Source organism: Cladophialophora immunda (genome assembly GCF_000835495.1).
Source record: "Cladophialophora immunda strain CBS 83496 unplaced genomic scaffold supercont1.1, whole genome shotgun sequence".
NCBI lineage: Eukaryota > Fungi > Ascomycota > Eurotiomycetes > Chaetothyriales > Herpotrichiellaceae > Cladophialophora > Cladophialophora immunda.
In genome coordinates, this window is record NW_015622541.1 from 6839855 (window position 1) to 6856744 (window position 16890).

The following is a 16890-nucleotide window of genomic DNA, read 5'->3' on the forward strand; positions in this document are numbered from 1 at the left end:
TCCTGGCGGCGTGGAGATGGTAGTCGGCGGGGGAAGGGAGACGGGCGTGGTCGTCGTCGAGGACGAGTTTGTGGTGACAGTGTCGGTGCCGTTCCAGTAGACATTGCAGGTGTCGTCGGTGCAGCAGCTATACTGCACAATGAGATGCTTCACGCACTGGAACCCCGCCGGGCACCAGTAGCCCTGCGATCCGCCGCAGCAGATGGCTCCCTGGCTTGCAGGATACTGCCAGGCGCTGCCGCAGCACTTCCAGCCGTCGGTGGCATATCCCACCCCGCATGCGATGCTGTCCTTGGGCCGACAACCAAGAGCATTGCAGCACTCTTGGTCCGGCGGGCAGCAGTACGCTAGAATGAAAGCACTTACAGTCAGCCCACTGGACATAAGATAATAACAAGTGGTGTTTTAATGAGAAATGGGGCTGTACTCACCGGCGCAGCCCGTCAAACCGTCGCATGAAGTAGCATCAAGAGCAGGCAGGCAGGAGTTCGAAGGGGTCGACAGATCACGCTTCATGAGCTGGCCATACATTTGAGGCGGCGTGAGCAAGGTAGGATTCGACCGAGCCTCGATCCAGGCTGCGTCGACCAGATACAGGAAGAGAAACAGCACACAGATCATCGTGCAGAACGGACGGGGGAGCATTTTGGATGCCATTGTGGGTGAAGCAGGAGTGCGAAAAGGTAGCGTCGGGTTCTGGAGCAGATATACCTCTTCCTCCTCCAGGTTCAGAGGCCTCGCATATTTTTAGAGGCACTTCTTCGAGACTTGCCTTATGGTGGTCCGACGCTGCTGTTTGGAAACATCATACCGCAGGAACCTTTGGCAGACATCAAAAGTCTGGAAGTTCGGCACCTGCGGCTCAATGCCATGAGAACCTAAAGCATACAAGCTCAACCAACAAGCTTGTGTTTTTCCCGCTTTCAGACGTTCTGTATGGAATTGTAAGGGAGCGATTTGTCCAAGTTGTCCCGTGTGTAGTCGCAGATAGTAGACGGAGGTCGTCGATATTTGGTAAGGCTCCCCGCACTATGCATGCGCAGCGGCCGGGAATGTACACAATGGTCTTAGCTTGGAAGGGGAATGGCTACAGAGACGATTCTGCCTTGTGAGCGATACCCTTTTCTGATCAGCCCTATGACCACTGCCTTGGGCCTTTTGACAAAACACGAGGCGAGCGGGCCACATTTTTTGCATGGAGAATGGGGAAGAAAAGCCGATGCGCGACGCTTTGTTAAAACTCTCGTTCCCGCTCAGCCTAGCTTTGTATGAGGTTTGGACTTGTTAGGCGAGGCCAAGCAAGAACTTCTCAGCCGCATACGAGCGAGACGCGGGAAAGTGTTTCGAGAGATCCTTCAAATCCCCCTCGTTGGGCGATAAGCTATGACTTGTCATAGGGAAGCTTTCTTGGCTACAGCAAACACGAGCTTTAGTGCACAAAACTTGGTCTGTTCTGGACCTCGTTGTGCCGTACTTCGCCACTGAATACTCCCCTGAGGGCCGACTTGATACAGAACGGAACGGATTGTCTGTAACACACTCGCGGAGTGACGTTCACACCTGGAATGGAAGGGACAAAAGGACCTGGATGTCGTCGTGTTAGAGAAGTCTAAATACTTTGTGAAGGCCATTCACAGCCTAACCGGTGAGTTTCCAAACTTTCGCCGAGCCATCATCATGTTTTCTGGACCCGTGTTTCGAACTCTGCGAATTTTCATCGTGATCGTGGCGGTGAGAGTGGATTGGGTTGCAAAACGGCCCCTTTCAGGGGGAGAAGCAAGAGACAGCTCCTATGCCGCATAAATGGGCTAGAGACCCATTTGCCTGACTGGATCTTGGTCTTTTTTCTGCTCTGTGTTTTCGCAAGGGTAGACCTTTCCAGACACTCTTCTTCGATATCCCAGATCTCATTGAAAGATTCAAGAGATGAGATTGTCAATTGCATTACTGGGCGTGCCGCTTGCCGCCGTCCATATGGTCTCGGCACAGATGGTTTGCACCACGGAAGGATCTCCTGGGCCTGAGTAAGTCCACCAGCACGATTAATGCTGAGTTGTAGTGAAGGCGAAGGAGGAAAGTACTAACGGTCTTCATGCAGATCTGTCCTTCAATGCCTTGGCTCCGTCGTACAGTGTGCAACGACACTCACCAATTCTGAGGCTCTCAGCTCCTGTGAGTGCAGTTATATTCGTGCAGCTCTCAGGTAATGACACCCTTCTTATCCAGTCCACACTGTCTGTCAAATGACACCTCACTAACAATTTCCACTTCATCCTCGATAGTTGCTACACATCGATCTGTGGGGACAGCATCCCTTCCACCAGTGACATGATGTCCCTAAGCTCGCAATACTGCGGTGGCGTTGGCGGAGGGGCGGCAACAACGACCACAGACTCCGCGGCTTCGATGACAGGGTCACAGGCCAGCGCGACAGCCTCGGTGGCAAGCGCAACAAGCAGTGCAGGTGCTGAACATAGAGGACTTTCACAAGAAGTCTTTGTGGTTGCTGTTGTTGGGTTAGTTGGCGCGTTGGTCTAACTGAGGCCATGAGCAAACGGGAACTCTTGGGGTGTCATCCAGTTTAGGACTTCAACTCTGTAGGAGTTGAGCTTTGTTAAGGAGATGTCGATCAATTTGGCCTCGCCCTTGGCACAATACAGGACTCCTTTTGCTAGCAAGTTGGAAACGCCGAAAATCCACATGAGCACGATACGCCCAGAGGACGTACTTACTACCAAGTATCTCATTGCTGAATCTGCATTCTTCGGGTACATCATGGAAGGCTTTATGTGAGATTCAATAGATACTAGATCTCGTCCATTCTCCAACGCGTTTAAGAAGTCAAGATGGGAGTTGTGGATTGGCTCTGCCAGCTGGTCGCCAGAGGCCCGTCGGGGCTTGAGGTAGGTTTCCGATCAGCAGCAATCGTCTCAGAGCCGGAATGAGAGGATGCAGCTTGCAGTTGAGGCCGTCATAAGTTCAGCAATTCAGGTTGAAAGGATGAAATCCTTCAGAAACCCATCAACTGTGTGCTGGGGCCTGAGCCAACAGGAGTCGGAGGGGAGGGATCTATTGAAAACCGAGGTTTGGCCCGTCCACCCCTGGTCGGCCCAGCGCCACTTTCATGTGGGGGCCCCAGAATATGGTACCCCAGATTGCTCCAGAAGCTCCAGAAACCCCAGACGCAGGTCGACGAGGGACGGAAATTGATTTAGGTCCGACCGCCTGCTCGAAACCTAGAACTCTGCCAAGTTGTCTTGTCTTGACCCGAGACCAGCCTCTCCTCACCGCAAATGGTCAGCTAGACCCCTACCATTAGCCGGGATCTAGAATATGCGCCTCGATACATTCATTTCGGCACTAGACTATGTGGGGGTGAGATGGCTCTCCTGGATAAGGAGCTCAACGATTGGATCAACCTGAAAAGCCCGTCGACACCTCGGGCAGTGTTTTAGTTAGATAACCAAGAGTCGAAAAATCGATATTAAAGCCATCCCATCCCTGCCTACTCGACTGCGAGTGAGCTTCGCTAACATACGGAGCACACCGGTGAACACATCTCCACAATGGAGACTGAGATCAAGATGGATGCCAGTGAGATCGAAAAGGCGTCTGCAAACTCGCAACAGAAGCACGTTGAGGACGTTCCTCTCGACTTCCTCGACCCTCACCGTGCAGCTCTCGAGAACAACCCTGAACACGCGGAAAAGCTGTCCTTGTCGACAATACTGGCGGTCGTTGTATGTGGATTTGACACTTTATCTGATTATTGCATCATTCTGAAGTTAACGTGTCGTGGTAGTCTTTGGCGACGTCGTACATTTGTCCCATCTCCTGCGGCTTTTCTCTTGCGACGGGCATCATAATACCAATCGGCACGGATCTCGGAGACACAACTAAGATTACATGGCTGGTAGGCGGGTGGTCCATCGCCTCCTCCGTGTCCTTCTCCATGGCGGGGGGTTTGAGTGATGTGTTTGGGAGAAGGTGGACGATCCTCTCCGGCCAGATCTTCTGCGTCGTCGGCTCGGTATGTAAACGTCCCATTTCTCTCCATTTTAGGCTCCGCATGTATGAGACCCTGCGTGGCTGATCGGAAATGACAGATTGTGGCGGCAACGGCACAGAATGTGAGCACCATCATTATCGCCTCAACGTTTCTCGGGTTTGGCTGTGGCATCATCTTCGTGAGCTACGCCGGGATCTCTGAATTGCTTCCCAATAAATGGCGGTAAGTGGGTGGTTGGTTTCTGCTTCTTGTGCAGATGATGCTAAGATCCAAAACAAGTGGAACGGGCCTGGCACTCACCGAATTCGCCATCAACGTTCCATGGTGCGCCAATGTCCTCATTGCCACTGAGCTGAACTTGCACACGTCACTGGGGTGGAGATGGTGCTATTACATCGGGCTGATCTTTGCTGTGATCAGCACATGTGGTACCCTCCTGTTCTACTGGCCGCCCCAAAGACCCCAATTCGACAATGAAAAGACTCGTTGGCAAGAAGTCAAAGAGCTAGACTTCATTGGAATCAGTCTGTACTCGGCTGGACTGGTGACCTTCCTCATCGGCTTGACCTGGGCCGGCCAGGCAGGCCATCCATGGCGAAGTGCTTCGGTGATCGTTCCGATCATTGCTGGCTTCTGCTGCTTAATGCTTTGTTTTGCGTACGACTTTACGTTGGCGAAGAGGCCGCTGTTCCCACTTGTGGTCTTCAGGAAACTGCGAGACTTTACCATGTTGCTCGGCATCGTCTTCGTGGCTGGTATGGCGCGAGCCTTTGTCTTCATCTGCTCCCCTGTACTGACAGACTTCAGGAATGACGTTCTACTCCATGATGGCGCTACTCCCGCAGGCTTCTTTGTATATCTTCACAAGTGATGCAATGGAGATCGGATACATTGCCCTGCCAAACGGGATTGTTCAGGTATGTTTGGCCCTCTATACCGGAACAAACTTGGAAAAGCAATTAATCCAGGAAACAGCTACTGTTCGGTGCCGTCGCAACCAGCTTCATGGGCAAGATCAAACACTTGAAAGCGCAAATTCTTGTTTCCCTCGTCATCCAAACAATATTCATCGCCTGCCTCGCTGCCGTTATCCCACAAAACAAGGTCGGCTGGGCTGCACTTCAAGCCTTTGCAGTGGGACCATTTGCGTTGGTCGTGCTGGCTTGCTATGTCATTGCAGGTCTCAATATTCCACTGAAGTATCTGGGCGTGGCGACTGGTTTGATCGGGACTTTTCGAAGTATGGGAGGAAGTGTCGGAAATGCCATCTTCAATACGATTCTCCAGAGTGTGGTGGGCGCGGATCTCGGACCTGCCATTGCAGCGGCAGCTGTCGGGGAAGGCTTCAGTCCCGCAGGTCTGGAGGCACTAATCCCAGCAACCATTCAGACCGTGGTCGGCGTCCCGGGCGCCTTCGAAGGTGTTCCAGGAGCTACGCTTGCTGTGCAGAAGGCAGCTATCGTCGCCGCACGGTCAGTCTACGCCAAGGCCTTCCGGATGGTCTTCTTCAGCACAATCCCTTTCGGTGTGATTGCCATCATCATTGCATGCTTCATTCGGGACCCTTCCATCTACCTGACGAACCATACTGCGATTCACATGGAGAGGGAAGGCATCTTTGACAGGAAAGCAACAACACATGAGCACAAGCACAGTGGGCAGGTTCGAGAACAGACACTGGAAGAGCAGTAGCGATAGCGACAAAACCTCTTGAAGTGAATGGCTTCGATACTGTTGAGGAGATATATGCTGGTCAACGAGTGTTCAGTCAAAGGGCATCGTCAATGAACTTTTGAACTTGAATAATACAGCCCAGCCGAATCTATTTAAAGAGATCAGGGCTGTAAAGTAGGAGACGAAAATTGCTTGGATGACAAAGGAAACGAGGATTCTCTACACTCAGGCTGTGCTTGTATACATGTTCAAATCTGTACGCGCAACGGATGGCGGGCGACGTGTGTCCTTCCTGTGAAGCGGAAATAATCAGCATCTTACAGGCTATTTTTCGGACAAGTTGAGTAGCTTGTCCTCGAGCAAATGAAATTAACACATATATGTACAATTGCCAATCCACTTGTCCTTTTGTGCCGTCCCAGTTCCTTGTAGTCGAATACTACCCAAAGAACAGCGATTGCGGAGCTCCTTATCCACGGGTGGTCAGCAGTATTTGCAGCGGGGAATACCACAATGCGCAACTTGTATCTCTATGTTGCACTCAGTTTTCGCATCGAAGGTACAGAGATTAGTTGGTCCTCAAGAGGTGGCGGTGGTGTACGAGGACAGGATGTGGGGCGTTGAAAGGTCCCTAGGTACGTAGTAGGTACATAGAAGACCCGCCCCCACCTCAGCCTCGTCAACCCACCTCAAGACCAAGATGGGGTGCAAGGTGGGGGGATTTGGTGGGAGGAAGAAGGGAAAGAGCGGAGATGGATGGGTCGAGATTGCACACCATCAGTTCATGTGGGTTTGGTCATGCAGTTCCTTGAAATTCTCGACTATCGGCAGACATCTATCCACAGATTTGGCGTGGTGTATGTGCGAAACGCCGCTAGGCAAATGCTGAAGTGCAAAATGTCCCCGGGCATATATCCTCGTGTAGACGCTGTAAAGACTAAAAGGAGGCCGTACCCTGTCACCTATCTAGGTACTTGCAGGGAACCTTGCACTCACCGTTCACCATGAAATTAGAAACCAGCTTTGCAAACACTGGGTTTCTCAACCACTTTACTCAGCTGTCGGCGTTGCAAGTCGCTATCTCACTGCTTGCACTACCTTTCGCAGTGGGACTGGCCTATATCCTGGTCGATTACTGCCGAGTCCTCAAACAGCGACGCAGGCTTCCTCCGGGACCTTTTCCATGGCCACTCGTCGGCAATCACTACCAGATCAAGCTCCCGCGGCCATGGCTCTACATGGAGGACTTGAGTGAGCAATACAAGAGCTCGATGGTCACAATCTGGCATGGTCACAAGCCAAATATCATCTGCAACGACATATGGACCATCTCTGATTTACTCGACAAAAGGGCAAACATCTATTCTTCCCGACCGCACATGGTCATGCTTGGGGATTCCCGGAATGCCACGGACTACGACCAAGTATGCCTGCCGCACAACGATCGTTGGCGATACCATCGTCGACTGACTCATAATGCCACGGGCTCCCAAGCCGTGCGCACCTACCGGCCATTCCAAGAAGCTGAAATCAGGATCTTGCTGCAAGACTTGTTGTTGACGCCGGACAATTATGTCAAAGCAATAGAACGATACTCGATCTCAATTGTGTCCTGCATCGGTTTCGGGCGTCGGGTGGACAAGATGAACGACGGTGTAGCACAGGTCGCACTGAAATTTATGGAAGGAGTGGACCTGGTCATGCCGGGAATGTTCATCATGGAGACCATCCCGCTCTTGATCAAACTCCCCAGATGGATCTACCCGGCGGCATCGAAGGTGCTGGAGAACGGCAAGAAATTCCAGCGCTTCTTTACATCCTTGTCCAGAGAAGCCTCCACCGCAAGTTCCGACAACTTTGCAAAGGCGCTCTTCAAAGAGAAGGAGGTGAATGGCCTGCGTGACGAAGAGATTTCCTTTCTGACCGGCAACATGATCGGTGGCGGAGTGGACACGACGGCAAGCACGACCGTGACTTTTGTTCTCGCCATGTGCGCCTTTCCGGAAGTCCAAAAGAAAGCCCAAAAGTTCATCGACGACATTGTCGGGACTGAACGCTTACCGGACTGGACAGACGAGGCGCAGCTGCCCTATATCCGTGCATGTGTCGAGGAGGCGCTCCGTTGGCGCACGGTCACGATCTTGGGGGGGATTCCTCATGCACCTTCGCAGGATGACGTGTATGGCGACTACCTTATACCCAAAGGAACGTGGATTACGGGCAACCTCTGGGCCATCCACCGAAACCCGGACGACTTCCCTGACCCAGACGTTTACCGACCCGAACGCTTCATCGAGAGAGAGCGCCCTTACCCGAACAAGAAAGGTCACAATGCTTTCGGATGGGGACGAAGGCAGTGCAGTGGACAGCCACTGGCTGAACAGGGATTGTTTCTGACGTTTGTGCGGCTTCTGTGGGCATTTGACATCCGCCCCGGCGTAGATGGCAATGTGAGTTCAACGATGCTACCCTGTGACAATTGAACCAGTACTGACATGTAAGAAGGGAAATGAGATACCGGTGGATATATTCGCATATGGGGAGTCGGAGAACATGCGTCCAGAGCCGTTTCTTGCTCGATTCATTCCTCGAAGCGATCGGCACCGTGAGATGGTCATCAAGGAAGGCGTCGCGGCAAGGGAATTTCTCAAGCAATTCGATGGCGAGACAAAGGTCAGAATGGAGCCATTGGAGATGTAAAGTACACGGGTCGTAAACAGCGATTCGGCCCTTGAAGCTGAACCTGAGGAGCCTTTTTTTCAGTGACGTGGAGGTGATGATCTTGCTATGCTGCTTCGGCGGGATGTATCCTGAGTCCATCGAGACCTAGAACCGTGTTAAAGTTCCCATGTCTCTCAGATCGACTGATGGCGAGCCCAAGGTTCAGCACCCCGGCTTGGACGCCCAAACCTTCAGTCCCCGCAATATCAGTCGCTTGAACCCTGGCCCCACCAGGTTGTTTGTGAATAAATACGTCTTGCAACTACCACATGCCCAAGTCTAGCACTTTTCCATCTCTTTTCCCGCTCCCCAACGACTTCGATCCGGCAAGGACCATTATACCCTGACCGCGATGGATGGTATGTCGCCCGCCGGCGGGAAGAAATGTCAATTCTGTGATCGTCGATTCAGCAGAAACGAGCACCTTCGCCGACATCAACGGTATCGTACGTCGGGCAAGGCCAGGGCCAGCTACGTGCACCGGCTGACAGCTGCATAGACACGGGCGAAAAGCCATTCCAATGCCAGTTCTGCAGCAAATCATATGCAAGAAGGTACGTAGTGCAGAAATCAGAGCGCCGGGCCTTTCTCACCCCGCCCTTCATTAGCGACGTCCTTGCCCGCCATCTTCGAAATCATGGCTCCGAAAACCACGGGGACGGGGCGAATACGGAGGGCCGAGAAGATCAAGAAGATTGCATGATGACGACGCAAGAATCCGCGCCAGAGGCTTCCTTTGAACTGCAGCAGATGGACTTTCCTGCCGACCAACGTGCTCTTGGATTCGGCCATGATGGCGGCAGAGGTCCCTCTCTCAACAACCTAGAGAACCGAGCTGAGCCAGGCATAACCCCCAACGAGAATACCATCACGCATGCGATGCAACTTCCGGCCTCAGAACAGATGCCGGCGATGGAGGCTTTCCCCGTCTCCGCCACGGGCTTTGATCTGAGCGCACTCTGCGGCTACAACTTCGACTTCCCTTCGGTCTTCGAAGCGCTCGACAGATGGATCACGCCCGCCCCAACGGCAGACCACGGCATGCTACCCTTTTTATCTCCAGGGCAGGAACCCCCAAATACAATCTCGGTCGACCCAGCCTCTCTAGAGCTGTCGAAGCGCGTGCAGCAGGCGTGGCCACGAAGGCGTGCGTCTCCCGTCATCCGCGTGATCCGCAACATGTGGCGCTGCGCCGCCTCGCACACGGCCGACAATTTCTTCTCGAACCCACTCGTCGCGGGCCCGTCTCGACCTCCGAATGCCAATATCTCAAGATCGAGGTGGAATATGGACGACGAATGCCGAGCCAGACTGATGTCAGATTGCGAGACCAACCTCCTCCCGGCGGAGAGCTACACCGGAGGAGTCACCGCGCCGGGATCGCCTCGCATCTCGGTCCCTTCAATGCAAGAAGAGGTGGAAGTGGAGGGCCTCTCGCCTCAAGCCCCCCGCCTCCCATTCCCCTCGACGGAAACGTTGGACATGAGCATCGACTTCTACTTCCGGCGGTTCCATCCGGTCCTGCCCTTCTTGCACAAAGCCACCTTCGACGCGAAGGCGACGCCCAGCTGGCTCCTGCTACCCATCTGCTTGATTGGATTGTCGATCCTCAACCCCGGCGGATCCGAGGATCTCATTCGCCTGTATCTCGGCCGGCTCATACGGTTTAGTCGCTTGAACCTCACCTACAAGGGTTTGGGGAAGGGTGGAGCGCACCAACTCTTGACGTCCCTGGCGTCGGCGCTTCTGGTGCTGTACCTGGGTTTGAGCTGTGAGAAACTGGTCGACGAGTACCAGGCACACATGCTTGCCATACAGACGCTCTTCATCGCCGACCGTCACGGGATGTTCTCGGCTCTTGACGGGGAGACGGTGGCCCTGGACATGTTCCAGAGTCATTTGGCTCCGGAGGAACAGTGGAAGTCTTGGGCACGGGTTGAATCCTTAAAGAGATTGGTAATATGCTTGATATCTATCGATTCGGCTTACACCAGGATGCTTGACCTGGCCGCCAACATTGGAATCGAAAGAGTGGACGTGGTACTGCCCTGTGACTCGACATTGTTTGAAGCACCCTCGGCGGCCGTGTTCTTCTCCCGAGTGGAAGCTGGGGCCTCGATGATTGCTCACCAAGCCGATCTAGCTGCGGCGCCGGTAGGAGCAGGGCCTTTGATTTCCACCCTCGACCCTCTGGGTCTGAGGGCACTTCTCGACGTCCTCTCCCTGCGCGAAGCAGCATACAGGCACAAGCTTCTCTCCAAGGCGACGTCTTCGTCCAGACTCACCTCCTTCGTTCCGGCGCTGGCATATGCGCAGAACGAGAGTGCGTCGAACATTGCCAGGGCCTTGGTATCCATCGCCACCACCAGGATGGCCGTGCTCCAGCAAGATACGCCGGCCGCGTTGACCTGGAACCATCTCTGCCTCCTGCTGTGCGCAGATATAGATCGAGTCCAGACTGCGTGCAGCAGGACCGGCTTGGAGGCCTCACGCAAGGCCATGAGGGACCTTTCCCCGTGGTCGCAGACGCCCAGCGCACGGCGGGCCGTCCTCCACGCGGCGCAGATCTTCAGCATTCTGTCGCAGCGGAGGGTCTCCGACTTCAAGACTCTGCTGCCGGAATTGCTCCTGTCGAACGCGGCGCTGGTCATGGCAATGTACGTCTGCATCAGTCCGCAGAACGACCACTCTTACACCGAACCCACCGAGCTGTTGCACAGACCGGACTGGTCCAGCATCGGAGACCAAGGGTTCTGCACGCGGTCCCGAGTCGATGACCGTGATCACTTGACGAGGTCCGTGAACGACCAGGTCCGGCGATTCATCACAGAGGGAGGAGCATTTACATTCGGCGGCGAGACATACTCCCCCGGCGCGGTATCGGCGCGGAAGGTGGTGCTCGTCTACGCGCAGCTGGTCGACGAGATCTCGCCCAGGCCTGGGTCGGAGCATTCGCGGCTGCTTCGCACCATTGGCGACTTTCTGGGCGGGGTAGCCGAGCAGTTGACGGCGGTGATGGAGGTCGGCTGAACGAGAGGCAGTCACCATTTGGCACCCCTGCGGCGGGCATAAATTGGCAAATGCTGATGGTAATACACACTACCGATCAGAAAGAGCAACGTTCCAACTAGCCCCGTCCTCGTCTCGGATATCAAGGCCCAAGGCCAGTTCTCACATCTTTAAAATCGCTGTCTCTGGATGCCTTGGGTCTGTGCAGGGCCTCTATTAGTCGTAGGTTGTGTTCTGAAATGGGATGCACTACAAAGCCTCTCTGCTGCCTGAATTCGACGGCGACGAGAGAGGACAAACCCCAGTATTTAACATGGAGGGCGATCCCGACCCATTGAGGCTTAATGGAAGACGACGACTGGTACCTTAGAGAGACCCAGTCACATAGCAGCCGCCTGCTTGCGCTTTGAGTCTCTTGTGGTTATTGGGAATCCGAACATTGATCCCGCAAGGACTTGATACGGTTCGAACCTGGAGCGGCCATCGCTCGCCCTCCAGGATCAAAGCCCATTGGGCAGCAAGAGTTACTCGTTCTCGATTGATCTAGCTAGATACCTACTGCTCAATACCATACCGACCTGTGACATAGGTATATATACTTCGTCTGTTCTGGCCTATAGCTGCGCTGAGGGAGTCCGCAAGGCTGACGCGCGAAAAGGGGTCGATCACACTGTCCTCCCAAAAACATGCTCCATATGCCCCGCACCGCAGCGTTGGCCAAATTCTGGATGGTTGAGCACTTGAATTCGACCGTGAGTCACTCTGAGAGAGATACTGGAGCAGAATAATTTTCCTGCATCCCGCGCTTCGCGTAGAGAGTCCAGATACGAGTGATAAGAGAGGAGAACATATGCAGAATATTGTTATGGACGCATGGTTGGTCCAGCTCAGTGCACAACATCCTTTAGGATCTCCTCAATCCAATTTTCATGGAGAGTAGGATGATGAGCCTCTCTATCCTGCTGCTCGAACACTGCGCACAACATAACTTGACGGTTGTTATGACCTTGGTCTAAACAGGGCCGTCGGGTTGATTGAGTTGCAGTCACTCTGGCACCAAAGCCTGTCAGCGCTCTGTGCCGTCCTGATTGATATCCTGATGATGGCTCCAAACAAATATTCAGAGCCCGTCGGTGCTTGTTCCTGACCCCTGCGCGAGATTCCGCACAGTGGACCGTCCCTTCCTCTTTCCTCATTGAAGACCAGACATTCGGTTTTAATCCCTTGGTCTACATTACCCGCCCTTCTTCATGCCTGCGGGCGAAGCCGCTTTGACAGGCGAGACCTCCGATCCTAGCTTCCCATCCAGCGATCCCTTTGCAAATCTCAGTGTGATCTTCTGCCGCTCCATATCTACCACCTTCTTCATCCGGTCCAGATCTCCGTCCCGGCCTTCGGCGTGCCGAACATTGGCTGCGCCATACGGCTTATCGATCAAGAAAGTATCAGAGATAATCATCGTGTTGCCGGACCAGCGCGCTGGATGAGTCCGTGAGAGGGAATCGAACAGCGCTTGATCAACTGGGCTAGTGCCCTTGGGACCAACACGGGCTTGTGCTGCTTGTTGGCCAGCTATGTTCCTCGCAAGTCGGGTTTGCACAGCATTGGTATCGATTGTGTTAAGGGCCGAGATGTTTGCAGATATAGCGGATGACTGAGGGAGCGAGAGGAGCTGAAACGTGCTGATCTGCGAAATGGGGATGATGCGGTAAGCACCCGCTGGCGCGACGAGGGAAGTGGAGGTAATGGAGGTGCTAGAGCTGGCAGTGGTGTTTATGACGAGAAGGTTGGTCAGGGGATCAGCTGTATAGACAGTCCCCTCCACTGTCGTTTGATTTGGCGCAGTGGTGGTCAGGCGGACACTGTGACAAGTATGAGCAACCTGAGGCGACTAGTCTCGTCAAGCACGAGCTTACCGGCTTCCAATCGCTAACTGCAAACTAACGTCCTGAGAGACCGAAGATGCTGCAGGCTGAGTCGGCTCCCCCTTGGGCAGGGCCACGGGCACTCTGGCTCCTGCATTCTGGCGTCTGGTGTCGGCTGCCATCATCATGCGATAGGGGCCCGCGGAAGGAGATCAGGTATGAAAGGACACTCCCACAGGAAGCTATCACTTTCGTAGCCTGTTGGCGAGCTGCGAGGACGTGGGGACTTCGAGGCGAGAGGCACAGAAGCGGCGTGGGTCTCAAACGGTTGGGATCAAAGTCGACGTGAGGCAGTGACAGGCCAGGCTCGTGCCGGCAGTCACGATGCTCCGGAGCGCAAAATTCAAAGCCAAATTGATACGCCGGGCGCCCAATGCCAATGCTTTTGGAAATGGAATGGAGAAGCAAAAGCGAACCGAAAGAGAAAATGAAGTGCGTGGTCGATCAACCCGCGACGATGATGAGCGCGAGAAGCCGCAACTGACGGGTGCGGTCGCAGTTCTGGTGGACAAACTTATTTGGCGAGAAAGGGAAAGGCGAGTCTGGAGTTGGAGCGGGATACGAGCCGCATATGATTGGTCTATCGGGGTTGGAGTTTCACCGAAAGCCGCAAAGGGGGAAGAGGGGGGGGGAGCGGGCGGTCCCAGGATCAAGTTTTTATTTTCCAGGCACAAAAACACGGCCCAATTATGAACACTATCTATGCCTTAGATGCAATCCTGAAGCCCTCCAAGCGAAAGTGCCATGCACAACCAAAAAGCCAGCATGGACAAGTTTTCGAAAGTCCCGTCTCCCAAGACGATGCTAGAAGACATGCGAAAGAGAGACAGAGAGGGAATGGGGAGATACGACGACACGTCTAGGCATTGTAGGTGGAAGCAGAGACGTTTCCACCACGGCCAGTCCAGTTGACGTGGACGTGCTCGCCCTTGGGGTACTTCTCGTTGGCATACTCGGGCTTGATCACAAAGGTGTGGGCACCGAAGTAGTCACGCTGAGCCTGGAGCAAGTTGGCGGGGAGGTCCTTTGTGCGGTAGCCGTCGAAGAAGGCCAGGGCGGTGCTGAAGGCCGGCATGGGAATACCAGACTTGACGGCAAATGCAATCACGTCTCTCCAGCCCTCTTGAGCGTTGTGGATGGCCTTGTTGAAGAAGTCGTTGAACAGCAGGTTTTCGAGGTTAGGGTCAGCACGGTAAGCAGAGGTGATGTCCTTCAAGAAGACCGATCGAATGATACAGCCACCACGCCACATAAGGGCGATGGATGGCTTGTTGAGTTTCCAGCCGTACTGTTTGGCAGCCTGTCACTCCGAGTTAGCATGTCAAGTGGGAAGATTCTCGCAATCGACTTACGGTTTGCATCAGCATGAAACCCTGGGCATATGAAATAATCTTGGAAGCATAGAGGCCCTGCTCGAGGTTCTTGAGGAAAGCGGCCTTGTCTCCCGTGAAAGAAGGTTTGGGGCCGTCAATCAGCTTGGAAGCACGGGTACGCTCGTCCTTGATGGAACTCAGGCAACGAGCGAAGACAGCCTCGCCGATCAAAGTGACAGGCATGCCGAGGTCAAGAGCGTTGATAGCAGTCCATTTGCCGGTGCCCTTCTGGCCAGCAGAGTCAAGAATTTTCTCGACAAGCGGCTTGCCGTCGTCGTCGTTGTAGCGAAGGACGTCTCGGGTGATTTCGATGAGGAAAGAGTCCAAGACACCCTTGTTCCATTCGGCGAAAACGTCACCCATCTCCTGGTAGCTCATTCCGAGACCACGCTTCATGATGTCGTAGGCCTGGGCTTGGTCAATGCAACACATCCCCGCAGCAGTTGGCCGGGTCGACTCACCTCGCAAATCAGCTGCATGTCACCGTATTCGATACCATTGTGAACCATCTTGACGTAGTGTCCAGCACCATCATCACCGACCCAGTCGCAGCAGGGCTCGCCGTCGGACTTGGCAGCGATGCTCTGGAAGATGTCCTTGATGTAGGGCCAAGCCTCCTCATTACCACCGGGCATCAGCGAAGGGCCATAACGGGCACCTTCCTCACCGCCAGAGACACCGGTTCCCACGAATCGAATGCCCTTCTCGGCAAGGTATTTTGTGCGGCGGTTGCTGTCCGGGTAGTGGGAGTTTCCGCCGTCAATGATGATATCACCCTTGTCGCAGTAGGGGAGCAGCTTTTCAATGAAGTCGTCCACGGCAGGACCAGCCATGACCAAGAGCATCATGCGGCGGGGTTTCTTGAGCTTGGAAACGAATTCCTCGATCGAGTGGGCTCCGACAATGGATTTGCCTGGGCACCATCCGTTAGCACGCTCACTTGCTACACCCGGGATTGTTCCGTACCCTTGGCCTCATTCTCGAGGAAACGGTCGACCTTGGAAACGGTTCGGTTGAAGGCAACGACGGTGAAACCATGGTCGGCGGCATTCAAGATCAGGTTCTGACCCATGACCGCCAGGCCAATGAGACCAAAATCACCACTGGGTTCGGCCTGCGCAGGGCCGACCTTGAGGCCAGCCAGTCGCGCTCTAAAGTCAGCATCCTGTTCGTCAATCGGGTGTAATTATATGACGCGGTGAACGACGCTTTGCAATGCATTCTCAAAGCAGGAAGGGGAAGCCAGGAAAGGGGACCATTGGGGGTGCCTGCGCGACAAGAGGAGGGGGACGTACACTGGACCAGACATGTTGACGGGTAGTAATGAAGATTCTAAAAGGTATGGATAGGTTCAACAGCGATTCAAGAACAAGTTTGACGGGCAGCAATCGAGTCTCTGTCTAATGCACCGAAAAAGACGAGAGTCACGAACGTCAAGAAGAGAGAAGACCGGTGCAACTGGGGAACGGGCAGTAATAATATGTTGATTAGAGCTGGCAACTGGCATGGATGACGGCTCAGGCACGGCTTCAACCCCACCAAACAAATTTCTCTCGTTGGAGGGGCAGTTTGGGCAGGACCACCGCCGTCACCCACCGCCGTCCAGCGCAGTCCACCAGTCCACCAGTCCACCGCAGTCACCGCAACTCACTACTACTCAACCACCCTTTGTTCGGAAGCCTGGGTACTGAGTCGCCCTCGGCCGGCTGACTACTCCTGCCACTGGGACTAGCCGTCTTGACCACTCATCGAGGCACGGTCAGTTCCCCAATAAAGAGAGTCTGCGACTGTTGCGGATTACGTAGAACTCATGAATCCAGATGCAATAAGCCAGCAGCAATCTGGTACCCGGCCATGTGCTATCGGGATTCGTGAATAACCAGGACACTGGTGACTCAGCATGGAATCGTTCTTCCAGCCCTGCTTGGTGTGCCAGAGGCTGAGGCATCAAACACCTAGACACCTGACAATGACGCTGGTCAAACTGCGACTTCCGAGATCCTTCTCCCGAGCCGTCCGAAAACCGCCGGGGTTGTGGTTTTTGGCAAACGAGACCCGCGTCCTGGTAGTATCAGTGCTCCGTACATTGGTTCCCCATCCATATAGACCGATGCGGGCGATTGACCCACGTGGGACAGCCCATCCGAAGGGCTCTGCTAGGGCTCAGAGCAGGGCGAGT

General features: G+C 54.2%; 3 protein-coding genes across 4 annotated transcripts; 1 reads left to right on the top strand and 2 right to left on the bottom strand.

Moving 5' to 3' along the window:
- Positions 1 to 8756: 8756 nt before the first annotated feature.
- Positions 8757 to 11434, top strand: PV07_02006 (uncharacterized protein; the record flags this gene model as incomplete). The annotated part of the gene is made up of 3 exons (XM_016388591.1): positions 8757 to 8850; positions 8904 to 8958; positions 9013 to 11434. The coding sequence occupies 3 exons, from the start codon at positions 8757 to 8759 to the stop codon at positions 11432 to 11434; spliced, it is 2571 nt and encodes an 856-aa protein (XP_016255519.1).
- A 570-nt stretch (positions 11435 to 12004) lies between these two features.
- Positions 12005 to 13843, bottom strand: PV07_02007 (uncharacterized protein). Its single transcript, XM_016388592.1, has 2 exons — positions 13330 to 13843; positions 12005 to 13275 (listed from the first exon to the last, which is right to left on the bottom strand). The coding sequence occupies exons 1-2, from the start codon at positions 13464 to 13466 to the stop codon at positions 12648 to 12650; spliced, it is 765 nt and encodes a 254-aa protein (XP_016255520.1). The 5' UTR covers positions 13467 to 13843; the 3' UTR covers positions 12005 to 12647.
- A 79-nt stretch (positions 13844 to 13922) lies between these two features.
- On the bottom strand, positions 13923 to 16214 carry PV07_02008. 2 transcript variants are annotated; one of them, XM_016388594.1, is made up of 5 exons: positions 16007 to 16214; positions 15678 to 15814; positions 15173 to 15624; positions 14691 to 15119; positions 13923 to 14638 (listed from the first exon to the last, which is right to left on the bottom strand). In XM_016388594.1, exons 1-5 carry the CDS (start codon positions 16018 to 16020, stop codon positions 14198 to 14200), a joined length of 1473 nt encoding a protein of 490 aa, XP_016255522.1. In that variant the 5' UTR covers positions 16021 to 16214; the 3' UTR covers positions 13923 to 14197. The 2 variants fall into 2 exon arrangements, with proteins under 2 accessions (XP_016255522.1, XP_016255521.1); XM_016388593.1 differs by having other exon boundaries at positions 15678 to 15862.
- Positions 16215 to 16890: the final 676 nt, after the last annotated feature.